Source organism: Macrotis lagotis, chromosome 6, assembly GCF_037893015.1.
Source record: "Macrotis lagotis isolate mMagLag1 chromosome 6, bilby.v1.9.chrom.fasta, whole genome shotgun sequence".
Classification (NCBI taxonomy): domain Eukaryota; kingdom Metazoa; phylum Chordata; class Mammalia; order Peramelemorphia; family Peramelidae; genus Macrotis; species Macrotis lagotis.
The window spans coordinates 181,149,694-181,163,261 of record NC_133663.1 but is presented as its reverse complement, the minus strand read 5'-3'; the positions used below and the strand labels follow the sequence as shown (position 1 = coordinate 181,163,261).

At 37.7% G+C, this 13,568-nt stretch overlaps 1 protein-coding gene across 1 annotated transcript in view; it reads left to right on the top strand.

Moving 5' to 3' along the window:
• The first annotated feature begins 3,889 nt into the window (after window positions 1–3,889).
• Window positions 3,890–13,568, top strand: part of RAB20 (RAB20, member RAS oncogene family) — a 58,113-nt gene continuing 48,434 nt past the window's right edge. Inside the window, exon 1 of the mRNA XM_074192028.1 lies at window positions 3,890–4,379. Within this exon, the coding sequence (XP_074048129.1) occupies window positions 4,208–4,379 (172 nt within the window). The 5' untranslated portion in view covers window positions 3,890–4,207. The remainder of the gene's footprint in view (window positions 4,380–13,568) is intronic.

The following is a 13,568-nucleotide window of genomic DNA, read 5'->3' as shown; positions in this document are numbered from 1 at the left end:
TCATTGGGATTTCAGCATGATTTTGTGGGGACAGGAAAGAGTATTCCTGTTTTCCAGATGAGAAAACTAAGACCTAGAGAAGTGAACTTTCCCAAGGGGGCATCTTCCTACATCAGCTTCCTTAGAAAACATCTTGTTTTCCAATTACAAAATTCCTTCCAGATCCCCTTTAATCCATGTGTCTTCCCTCTGATATTATCTCCAATTTGTCTTATAAATATCTTGTTTGTACACAGCTATTTGCATAGTATCTCTCTCATTAGAATGTGAGCTCCCTGCAGACAGGAGTTTGTTTTTGATTTGATTTGTATCTTCAATGTCCAGGACTTCATAAATGCCTTATGACTTGGCTTATGCTTGAGAGTATTTTGCTATAGGGTTTGTAAACTTGCTTTAAAAACCAGTCAGGTTATTTGAGCAAAATCTTTATTCTCAATAAGTTGTTGTTGTTGCCCTTCATTTTCAAAGTGCACTAATGACATCACAAGAGTGATGTCTAGACTTGAGTGTGAATTGGACTTCAGTGAAGCAGAACTTTGAAAAGTAGTCAGCCCTCATTGAAAACTTAGATAAAAATATTTTTATAATTGCTCCATAGTAAAAAAAAATAGTTTCCTAGTTACTTCTAGAAAAACAAAGATAAATTATCTTTTTTTGAAGTAGCTATCAGGATCCATATTGATTGCTTTCAAGGGATGAGATGTTATAAAGTTATACATAAAAAAGAAATAATGTTTTCAAAAAGAATAGAAAATTCCTCTTCTCCTTTCTTCTAAACCTTTCTAAAAATAATTATATACTAAAGCATAAAATGACAGCACTTTTAAAACTAGAAAGTCTTAGTAATGTTTTGTCCAGTTGATGGCAACTAAGGCCCAAATGACTTGTCAAAGTTAGGAACAGAAATAGTATTAGTCTTCAGGGTAGGTCTAGTCCCTTTCTCATTTCACTAGTATTTTATAGGAAATACTGTTTCCCTTAAAGTGGGTATAATACTTGGTTTGCTTTGTTTTCTAAATCATAAAACCTCTATATAAATGTGAATGACAATAAGCATTACAATTGCTAGTTTCTTTTACAATAAACCTGCTGTGAAGGTTAAATGTTTTCAAATGGCTAGGCAAATCAAATAATGGTCAATATTGGGTTGACAACAGTGGAAAGATCATCGGTTGTTGAGTGAGGGGAATTGTATTAAGCATCATCCTGAAACTAGGTGTACCTAGGAAAGACGGGTCACTTCCTGAGACCACTGGATTATATGGACTGTGAGGATATTTCCAGGTCAAAATCTATGATACTATGAATACAGTTTAAAGTTTAAAAAATTTTGTTGTAGTTCAGTGGAGACTGAGTCTTTGTGATCTTATTTGGGGTTTTCCTGGCAAACACACTGAAGTGGTTTGCCATTTCCCTCTTCAGCTCATTTTACAGATGAGGAAATGAAAGCAGACAGTGTTAAATGATTTGCCAAGGGTTACACCATTAATACTGTATTTTCTAGAAAATAAGACCTAACTGGAAAATAAGCCCTAGCATGATTTTTTTTTTAATGTTATTGCAAGGCAATGGGGTTAAGTGGCTTGTCCAAGGCCACACAACTAGGTGATTATTAAGTGTCTGAGGCTGGATTTGAACTCAGGTACACCTGACTCCAGGGCTGGTGCTTTATCTACCTAGCCACCCCCCCAGTATGATTTTTTTTCAGGCTGCTCCTAATATAAGCCCTACCCCCCAAATTAACCCCAATTAAGATCATCAGCCAGATAGATGCATTTAGTATGTTCCTTGCAACATACGATTGAATATATTGATTATAAAACAATACTATTATTATATAATTAAATAAAAATAAATATTGTTGATATTAATACTTAAGTGATAATATAAATTATACTTAAATATTTTTAAATAACCAAGTAAATGCCTACATAAAGAGATGAACTCAAAACTTATTACCAAAAGACAGATGGTAATATAGACCCGTCACAGGAATGATGTGAGAACTTGATAACATCTGGATGGAAAGAAAGCCCCACCTCTAATCATCACTAAGGGCAAGAAATATGAGATTGAACATGTTTCAGGCTTTATGTGTTTAAACCAAAAAAAGCTTGGTATACACAAGTAGTTATAAGGAAGTTGGTGGATTTAGTGTTGTCACCTGTTTTGCGAGGTGGTCAAAGAGGTCTGCTAGTCTGGGAATATCTTGCAGAGAGGATAGATCAAATCATGATTCCCAGATATCCCCTGAAAAATAGGCAAAAATTAATATGAGACTTGGTCTTATTTTTGGGAAAATGCAAGTGTCTGAGACTAGATTTGAGCTCAGGAAGATGAGGTATGGCATTCTATTCACTGTGCCCCTGTTGTCTTCCCCAAAAGTTTAAAAATACAAGCAAACCAAGTGAACTTCATGAATCTGAAAGGACAGAATGAAAAATGGCCCTGGGAAAAAAGGCCAAGATAAGAGAAAAGTAATGTTTATTCTATCATTCCACTGGGGATACTCCATTTCTGGATTTAGGTCTGCTTGTATTACTCATATTTCTCCATAATACAGAAGGAAACAAAATTTCAAAACAGACTAGGACTGAATTGCTAACCCAATTAGATCATTTTTTTGTTTTTTGGTATAAGGAGAGGCTAAATTAACTGTAGTTGGACATCTTTGTACTGTCTCAAATATTTCCAGTCTCTCTCTACCACATAGTAGGAAGTTTTTCATCTTGGAAACTCAATTCACCTTTGGACTTGGCACATTGGAAGCATCCACCTTCTATATCTTCTCTCTCTCTCTCTGGCTGGCTTTGTCCAGGACCTGGAGTTTAAGGAGGTCCAGGCTAGTCATGTGTTCTTTCTTCTCCAGGCTGCACTCCCGACTCTTAAGTTTTTTTTTTTTATCAGAATCCGGATCTGGTATCTTCATCTCCCTTCCTTCTCTCCCTTTTCACCTTTTTTTTCTTTTTTTAAAAAATAAATTTTGAAAATAAAGTCCTTTAGGGCTGAGGCTGCCCATCTTTTCAGTCAGTTGCTGGCCTATTAACCCTTAAAATGCTTGTTGGCTTGATTAGGTTTAAATTCTCAGTCATCTGAACATCTTCCCACCACGTGGATCACAACTCTTCCTAGTTTGTCATGGTGTGCCCATCAGCTTGTCCAGGGAGGGGGGTCCCATGTGTCTGCGTGGAAGGAATCTTCTTTCACAAATTCTGACATCCCGGGGATTCGATTTGCATCCTTTAGTAGCTTAATCCAGGGTAGTTGAGATCCTTCACGATTTAAGACTCCCGGCCCCCATTCCACTGTGTCCATGAAACCAAGCGACCATTAAGCATATAGTAAGCACCTACGATTTGCCAGACTCTGAGGATGCAAAGATGAAAGCCAATGAGTCGCTGCCTTCAAGCAGTTTACAATCTAGGTTATTTGCGTTTTTTGGAACCCCTCAGATGCTGGTCAACCCTTAACCCCCCCCCCCCAAAAAAAACCCCAAACAATTCTTCACCCCTCTATCTAGGCTGTCTTTACACAGACTTTGGAGAAAGCCAACTGTAGACGTGGGGTTGGGTGTGTGTGTGGGGGAGTGGGAAGTGGGGAAGGGGAGGTCAGGGGAGTTAGGGTTCAAGGGTGGAGGAGACATCGTGCCGCTCTCTGAAGTCCCCAGGGGCCGCTGCTGTGGCAGCCTCAGCTGGGGAAGGAGGAGCCCAGCCTGGAGGCCGACTGGAGTGTGGACTCTGCTTGAATATAGGGAAAGGAGAAGGGGATGAAGCTCCTAGAGAGGTGATCAGGGAACAGAGGGCTGCGGCGGGGGTGGATTTGGGCCCCCCACGTGGGCATCGGGGCTGGATCTCCCCCGGCTCCTGCCCCCTTTTTGCGTAGAAACGCGCTTCCTCTTCCGCCCCCCCCCCCCCCCCAAGAGCTCAGAGGTGAAGTCCGAGCAGGGGAACTTGTCCTCCTCAGAGTGCGACTTGTAGGGAGAGTCTCCCTTTTGGGTTGCCCCCCAGGCGGTGACATTCCGGGAGTTGGAGTGCTGCCAGCTCGGGGGGAAAAGTTGCCCCCAAGAAGCTGGAGCGGCTCCAGAAAGCGAGGTCGGACTCTGGGGTCCTCTAGACCAGCTGCTGCCCAGGGGAGTCGGACTGCGGGCGGCGGAGGCTGGCAGAGGCTTCCTCGGGTCGTCTCCTGGCCCCAGGCTCAGTTCAGGGAAATGAGGAAGCCGGACGTGAAGATCGTCCTGCTGGGGGACATGAACGTGGGCAAGACCTCGCTGCTACACAGGTACATGGAAAGGCGCTTCCAGGACACGGTCAGCACGGTCGGGGGAGCCTTCTACCTGAAGCAGTGGCGGTCCTACAACATTTCCATCTGGGACACTGCAGGTAACTGGCTCGCTGCGGGCTTCTCCCCGGGAACTCTCTCTTTTCCGGCGAAAACTTTAGAATCTGGAAAAGACCTCAGAGGTCAGTCAGCTGGTCCAAATCCCGAGGGTCGCAAAGGCGAAGTTTACTCAGCCGGGCTTGTCCCTACCTACTCCACCCCTAGAGCTTCAGAACACAAGCTCTTTGAGGGCAAAGATTATTTTCGCTTTTTCCTTGAATCCTCAGTGTCTGACTCAAAAATGTTGACTGATTTGATTCCGCACCAATACAGCTTCTCTCGCTTCTGGGAGAAAGAATACCAATTCCTATAGAAATCTGGGAGAGAGAGACTTCCATCAGAAAGGGATCTTAAAGACAGAAAAGGATCTTTGCAGAGAAATCATAGGATTTAGAGCTGCTAAGAGGTCTACTGTATGTCTAGTTTCAGCCCCGTTGTTTTAAAGAAGTGCAACCTGAAGTCTGTTGCATGGAGTTGATTGCCCAACCTCATACAGGTAGCAGAATCTGGTTTGAATTAGGCTGTTCTAATCTACAGCTCTTTTCATTGCACCAGGCTTCCTATTAGCATAGTCCTTACTGTCTGTCTCCTAGTTAATCCTAATCCTTTTTGTCCTCTCAATCGCACTTTTCTACAGTTTTCTTTCCTTCAGTTTCTTTACACCTCAGAAGAGGGGAAAGATCAACCATGATAAAGGATTGCTTAGTCAAGGTACTCGTTTAAAGTAATAATTTCATTTGAGATTGTCTTGGGGATTCCCTTTGGACCTTAGCTGGAGGTTACCCAGGACATATAGTCCTTGAACTTGAATTGTAATAATATTCTCATGGTATATAACAGTGCTAAGTATGGCCTTATTTATTTGTTTGTTTATATTGCCATTCATAAAGTAAGTTAAGAGACTATTTGAAGTTTTCCTTTTCTTTAGGTATGGGAATGGAGAGTGGTGGGGAGAGGGAGAGACAGACAGAGATAGGGAGAGACAGAAAGGAAGACAGAGAAAAAAGAGAGACAGAGAAAGAAAGAGAGAAAAGACAGAGACAGAGAGACACAGAGAGAGAGAGAGAGAGAGAGAGAGAGAGAGAGAGGGAGAGAGAGATTTTCTTTTTTTTTTTTTTGGTTGGATTTATGACATTTTTTTAGATGTAACTATTAGAGTCTAAACCTAGGTCTCAATTTGTGAAATCTCCGGAGTGGAACTGATAATTGCCCATTCCCTAAGAAAAGAATGAAACCAGTAAGTGAAGAAATAATGTACCACTGTGTGTGTGTGTGTGTGTGTGTGTGTGTGTGTGTGTGTGTGTGTGTGTGTGTGTGACTGAAGGTTTAAAATATAGCTTCTCTGATGTTAACACTTTAAAGAGTGACAAGTACATAGGGATCCTGCCCAAGATTTTAAATTGCCAACTGTGTGCCCCTAATTCTGCTGAGTAAACATGATTTTTAATTAATTCTGTATTTTAAGTTGGTTAAACCAAATGAATTTGAATTAATGAAGTTCAGGATCATGCTGTATTTGTCTTTCTTTTGTTTATGAGGTTCTGACTAAAATGAGGAGACAGTTTTCATAACCATCCTTTGAAACTAAACTCACCCATATAAAAACTCACCACCCCCCATGAAGTTTCAAGATATGACATACACTTTTGCTTTAGGCACAAACTCATTGAGTCTTTTCTTTAATATTTAGTCTTAACTGATTGATCTTCAGTTGTCTTATTACTGGGAATGGTGTAAAATTCCAATCCAAAGCAAATTGCATTTATGAAAGCACCTACTATGTTCAAGGGGTAGCCAGGTGCCTGACCTTGAGTCAGGAAGACTCATCTTCCTCAGTTCAAATCTGGCCTAGGACTCTTAATAGCTGTGTGACCCTGGGAAAGTCACTTAACCTTTTTTTGCCTCCATTTTCTCCCCCTGTAAAACAAGCTGGAGAAGGAAATGGCAAACTACTTCGATAACTTTGCCAAGAAAATCCCAAATGGGATCATGAAAATTCAGGTATACTGAAACAATTGAAAACCATATTAAGTGCAAGCCTTGAGAGTTAAATACAAAATATGAAAATATTCCCTGCCCTCAAGGAACTTACTTTTTACTTGGGAAGAAGTGGTAGTGATGGTGGTTGAAAAAGATTTGTTTAGTGGCGTCCCTTTTGTGGTCTGGTGTTGGAGAACAGGACCTCCTCAGAGGCTAGTATAAAGCTTCTGTAATGTAATACTGAACTTGAGAGAGTGTATGGAGTAACATTTGTATTTATTTCAGTACTACTTTTTGCATTTTCTTCATCAGAACCAAGGACATCTATAGCAGGTATATTAATCACTAGAGAATTTTGAAATACTGCTGAGTGATTCCCTAGATATTTTTGCAGTTTTCTGCTACAAACATACTTAGATTTCCTGGATGATTTGCTTCTTCTTTATTGTTTGGGGAATGCCAAGTGTTTGTATTTAGGGGTATTGGGAGGAGCACTGAGGAAACCTAGTGTGAGTAAAGTTTTCCTCTTTCCACATCACTGATTTCCTGAATTTAGAAACACTTTTGTTTCTGAAGTGACCCTGATTTCTTGAAGGTTATATCAGTAGAGCACAAGTTCTGACAGGTTTTATAAAATTGAGACTTCAGGTACAGGTATCTCTCTGTTGCTTGAGAAATAGCATAGTTGAGTTTGAAGGTCATCACTACAAGGTCAATGAATTAATGAATGAAAATAATTTAATCAGCATATATTTTGTGTTAAATTCTGGGGATAGAATACAGAAAGAAAACAATTTCTTCCCTCAAAGAGCTTATATTTTAATGAAAGAAAAAATAGATATGGGCAATGATAATGAGAGAAGGCTAATTTTTGATTTAGAAAGTTAGGAGGAAAACAAGTGGAGTTCAAAGGAGTGAATAGTCCCATTTTTTCCCTTAAGAAACACCTTAAGGTTATAGGGTCATAGCTCTAACACTAGAAGTGAACTCAGGTCATCAAGTTCAATGCCTTTATTTTGCAAATGAGGAAATTGACACACAGAGAAGTTAGGTGATTTATCCAGGGTAACAGAGGCTTGCAACAAAAAATCTTCCTGTCTCCCAAGTTTAGGATCCTCAATAACAATGGTTTACAAACTTTTTGGTCTAAATAAATCCTTTGTGCACTTAAATATTAACTTTTTAATGTGGTTATATCATTTGATATTTTACCTTTTAAAATATTTTAGTATTGTAAAAATAATTTTGACTTCTTAGATCCTCTAAAAGTGCTGCTCTTTTATTCTGGTGTTTGGTAAAAGATGCCAAGTAAATCTCATTCCAAGACTTATTCCTTGCAGTCAGATGGATATCAGAAGTTATTCTGTTAATAAATCCAGGAGAGGCTTTTGAAATTCCCCTTCTACCGGGTACAGTTGTCCTGGAATTGCAATTTATTATTGGTCTTCATGAACCTAAAAATTTTTTTTCAAACAGAACCTCATCTAATATAAATCATAAATATAAATTCAATATAAAAGAAAGGGAAGACCAAGCAACTTGGCCAACACTCAATCTCCTTAGCAAACTGAGAGATGTGACAACCAAGGATAACTTGGGATTAGACTATAAATTCATTTGTCAAATATTATAAAGAAGGATAACAATAGCATTCTTACCCTATAAATAAAAAGCCTTGGTTTAGAGGCTCAAAATCAATGAGTCAGTCTAACTGAATATTACCAGAAGAATAGCTCAAAGACTCTTCCTGTGGGGGATTTTGAGAAGCTACTAGTCAGCAATTCCCCAAGAGTCCTTTTTTTCCCCAACTAGCATAAATCAGTACCAGTCCTCAGTTCTTATTTCTTTTCCCCAAAGCCTTGTCCTATTGGTCCCAGAAGAGAACCTTATGAAAACCAAAAAACTTTAACTGGTTAACCCCTTTTCTTTTAATATCCCACCAGGTTGCCTAACTTTATTCAGTATCCCATTGTGTCCTTCATCCCTGACCACCTCCAATTATTATCTCCTCTCAATAAAACTGTCCTGCTCTACTTAAATCTACCTTATTGGACCTCCATGTTTCCTTGCACTGAACCTTCTTAAGTCTGCATTAAGATAAAGCTTGTGAGCAGTATTGCTCCATAAACACTAAGAAGCAATGGAGAGAAAAACAATTTTACAGAAAGCTTGTCAGGAGACTCAGCTAAACAAATTTATTCCAAGAGCATTTAAGGTTGGACTTGAAAGGGAACAACAAATAGATGAAAAATTTTAAAAGAATCTTTATATAACAGACTCTTTATCATCAAGGAAAATGGAGCCAACACATTTGAACTAGAATATATTATAGAGCCTGATGGGTTGTATGAGGAAGTGGAAATAGCACCAAAGAAAACAAAATGAGAAAAACAGCTGGATTAGCTCAATTCTATGATGGAGGTGACACCATTTGGAGGGCATTGGGTCTTGATTACCAGAAGCAAGAGGAACAATCTCAGTTGTTGCCAAATAACTGAGAGACTATTAGTAACCACCAACCTTTAAGATAGCTTTCTTCTTTATATAAAATGTTTTTGACAGTAATCTACATGTACTTCGAAGACATGCATGATGAAAGTATTAGAAAAGAATAGTTAAGCTTGCAGGTGATCTTTTTTAAAAATTTACTTTCATTCTTTTCAATGAACAAAAATTTATTTTTTCTCTGTCCTATTTCCCCTCTTCTTAATTATAACAAAAAGACAAGAAAATCCTTGTAACAAATATGCATAGTCAAGCAAAACTAATTTGCTCATTGGGACTATCTATATATCAGCTTTCATCCTGAATCCCTGACCTCTTCATCAGGAGTGGGTGGCATGGTTCATTATTAGTTTCTCTGGAATTGTAGCTGACATAATTACTAAGTCTTTCAATATTGTATGCCTTTTCAGTGATGTTGTATAAATTGTTCTGCTGGTTCTTTTAGATGACATTCCTCAGTAGACCATATCTTTACCATCACATAATTGACTAAAATATGTAGAGGACACAATCCTAATTGTACTTTTTATAATCTAGATCTAATCATATATATATATATATATATATATATATATATATATATATAATCATAATATACATAAATTTGTACTGTTGTTTATCCTTTGTTCTCAAAGAGGTCCATGACCATCAGGGAGATGATACCATGACATGCAAGTGATTTGGATTTAACTGAGAGAGGGCTGTGCAAAGTCATCAGTCTCACTTTCTACTCTGGAATCATATGAGTCCAGTGGCCAGATATGGATAAGTCAACTGGAGATGGCCTTGGATGCAGTGGGAAATCTTGACCTTGTTAAGCTAAAGTCTTTAACAGGTTTCAGTTCCATTGAGACAATGGCCATTTGGTGATTAAGCCCAGGGAAGAAAGAAAGAAATGAAGCAAAAAATATCTCTATTTACCTAGAAAAATGTAGAAAAATAAAAAAGAAAAGAAAAGAAAATCAGTCTGGGAGGGAAAGACCTTTAGGATTTCTGACCAAAAATAGAAACAATTACTATTTCTAATCACTTTGAGTCAAATTGTATGTGTGAGTACACACACACACACACACACACACACACACACACACACACACACACACACCCCTAAGGCACTTTAAGATATCTCTTCCACAAGATGTCTTCTTAAGCATGTCAGTATCATACAAGATACCTTGAAAGATGGAACAATAAAAATGTTTCTCCAATAATAGTCTGTTTAATAATATTAAAGGAAAAATACAGAAAGATACATGCTTTACTAAATTTGCTAAAGCATAATCATAGAAGAGACCTAGCAAAGATTTATTTCTTAGATGGTGAAGTACTTGAAATGGTCTTGTTTGATAACATTTTGGTGGTTGTCTCAAGACCAAGAACATTGTAGATCCTCTGAAAAGATATTCACAATTACTGAAAAGAGTTTTGTCTAATTGCCACACACACAAAAACACCCCAAGTGAATAAAGGATAGTTTTTAAGTTGATGATATGCAGTTGGTTAGTCAATCTTTAGAACTTCTCCATCAGTACACAGTACAAGTAAACAATGAAATGTTTCCAAAGCTGAACAGAAGTGAGCTTGTCTTTAGAAAATTATTATGTTCTTTTAATGATTATGAACTTCTCATTGAAACAAAAATCCACTTAAAAAAGAACATTTCTCTCTCTCTCTCTCTCTCTCTCTCTCTCTCTCTCTCTCTCTCTCTCTCTCTCTCTCTCCTCTCTCTCTCCTTTCTGTATCTAGAGTAGGGGCATACGCTGATGCTATACTTAGTGAGGATACATGATCATATTAGTCTACTGAAGCTCAAAATTCCCCAGTTCAGGCAATCTGCATTCCTCAGAAATAAGGATTACAGACATGTACTTTCTTTCCTTGGCTACTGATATCATTTTATATCACTTAAATTTCCCAATAATTCCCTTCCCCTCCTGGAGAACAATCTCTAATAAAAGGAGGGGGAAAACCTTAGCAAAACTAACAAACACACTGAAAAAAGACTGATACTAGATTGTGTGTTCTACATCCATATCTTTTAATCTCTATAAAGAAGTAGGAAAAGATACTTGTTAATTATTTTACTGCATTTGGTTTTTATTATCTATATGTTAATTTTTTTAATTTACATTGTAGCAGTCATTGAATGTATCATTTTCTTTGTTCTAGTTTCTTGTTTCTCTTTTGCATCAATTGATACACATTTTCCTGTGCCTTTCTATATTCATAATAATAATTTTTTTTACAGTATAATAATGGGAAGCATTAATTAATGTTCCACAGCTTGTTTGGCCATTCCCTAGTTATTAGGTATCTATTTTGTTCCTTTGCTATTACAAAAATATTTATAATAATTTTGGTGTATAGGGAATCTTCTTTATCATTGAACTACTTGGGGCATATGCTTGGAAATGGAATCTCCAAGTTAAAGGGTAAAGATATGTTAATCATTTTCATGGCATAACTCTAAATGACTTACGGAATTATTGTACTAATTTGCAGGACCACCACTAGTGTATTAGTGTGCTCATCTTTCAATAACCCCCCTCAATACTGACTATTCTTTTCTTTTATCACCTTTGACAATTTTTTGGGGGGAATTATTTTAATGTGTATTTTTCTTATTATAAGTGATTTGGAACATTATATGGATGACAATAATTTGCAATTTTTGTTTTGAGAATAATAACTAATATTTATATAGGGCTAAGCGCTTTATAATTATTATCTCATTTGATCCTCACAAAAACCATTTCATACTTAGGGAAATTGAGGCAAATAGGGTTAAAGCCAGATTTTTAATTCAGGTCTTCCAGACTTCAGGTTCTGTGTTGTGCCACAAGCTACCCAAGTACTTTGAAAGTACTTACTTATAGTCTTTGACCATTTATCTATTGGAAAGTCTTAGATATTTCTGGTAGTTGTTTTCATATCTTGGTTAGCAAATCTTTATCTGAGAAATCTGATGCAACTTTTTCCCCATCACTTGCCTTCTTACCCTAGATTCATTAATTTATTTTGTGTGCAAAAATTTTTCAATTTTATGAAGTCAGAATGATCTCTCTCTCTCTCTCTCTCTCTCCCCCTCTCTCCCCCCTCTCCCTCTCTCCCTCTCATAATGGCCTCTATAATTTGTTGGGTTAACAATGCCTCTCCTACACATAGGTGTGAAATCTAATTGATCTAATTGATCTGCTTATCATCAATTTTTTAATGGTATGATTGTTTTTTTGGTTTTTGAAAGGTAATGGGGTTAAAGTGACTTGTTCAAGGTCACATAGCTAGGTAACTATTAAGTATCTGAGGGTGGATTTGAACTCAGGTCTTCCTAACTCCAAGGCTGGTGCTCTATCCACTGAGCCACCTAAGTGCCCCCCCAATGGTATGATTTTTAATATTCAGGTTGCATATCCACCTGAGTTTATTCTGCTATGTATTATGATAGTCTAAATTTAATTTCTTCCAGACTTTTTTCTAGTATTCCCAGCATTTATAAATTTTGATCTGATTTCAGACCCTCTTGAATCTTTCTTGTCTAATCTGTTCCATTGATCTATTTTAAAATTAATCAGTAGCAAATAGTTTTGTGTGTTTTTTGTTTTTTTTTTGCAAGGCAATAGGGTTAAGTGACTTACTTGCCCAAGGTAATATAACTGAGGAGGGATTTGAATTCAGATCTTCTTGACTCCAGGGCCAGTACTCTATACACTGTGTCACCTTGCTGCCCCTGTACTAAATTAGGAAAACTTCTTTATAATATAGTTTGGGATTTGTATGTATTGATCCAAAGACCCATCTTTTTAATACCAGGGGTCTTATGGCAAGGTTGTATGGTTGTGTGTACTCATAAATCACAGATCTGAAGTCTTGAAGTTGAGGCTTACTCAAAGCCAATGGAAAGGGGGATGGATGGTTAATGTGAACAGGATGCATCACATTATAAAAGAGTAATTACGTAGGAGAAATTGTGTAAATATTAGGGGAAAATGTATGACTCCTGAGGAAAAAAGATGGTTCCCTCAAGTAACGTGAGGGACAACCAGTTAGTTCAGGAGACTCATGACATTCATGCAGCATCCAGCTCCCAGAATGTTGGGTGTTTCTCCTGTGGAGAATTTATGCAAGGACATGGATGGAAAAGGTACTTACCATCTTTATCACCTCTAGACTGGATTACTGTAACAGCCTACTACTGTTGCCCTGTCTCCTTTCTATCCCTTACTATTCTGAATCATAGATCTGACCATGACACTCTTGCTCAATTATGTACAGTAGTGCATTACTGCCTGCAGGTTTGTTTTGTATTTTAAACCCTTTATTTTCTGACTCCAGTCTACCTGGATTGATTAACATTATCCTCTGCCTATCTACTCTAAACTGCAGCTAAACTGACCTATTTGTTATTTCCTGACTTATGACATTGCACTTTCTGTCTTTGTTTACATTGTTTCCTATGCCTGAAACATTCTTCTCTTTTTTACCCCTGTCTTTTGGACTTCCAAATTTTTAAAGGCTCAGTTCAAGTTCTACTTTCTAAAAAAGACCTTTCCTCACCTCTCTCAGTTATTAGTGCTTTCTCACTTCCCTCAAATTACTTTATACTGATATATATCTGTCTGTCTATCTATAATAAACACTCATTAAATGCCTTCTAAGTGTTTTACACATTTCATCTCATTAGAATGTAAGCACCTTGAGATCAGAGG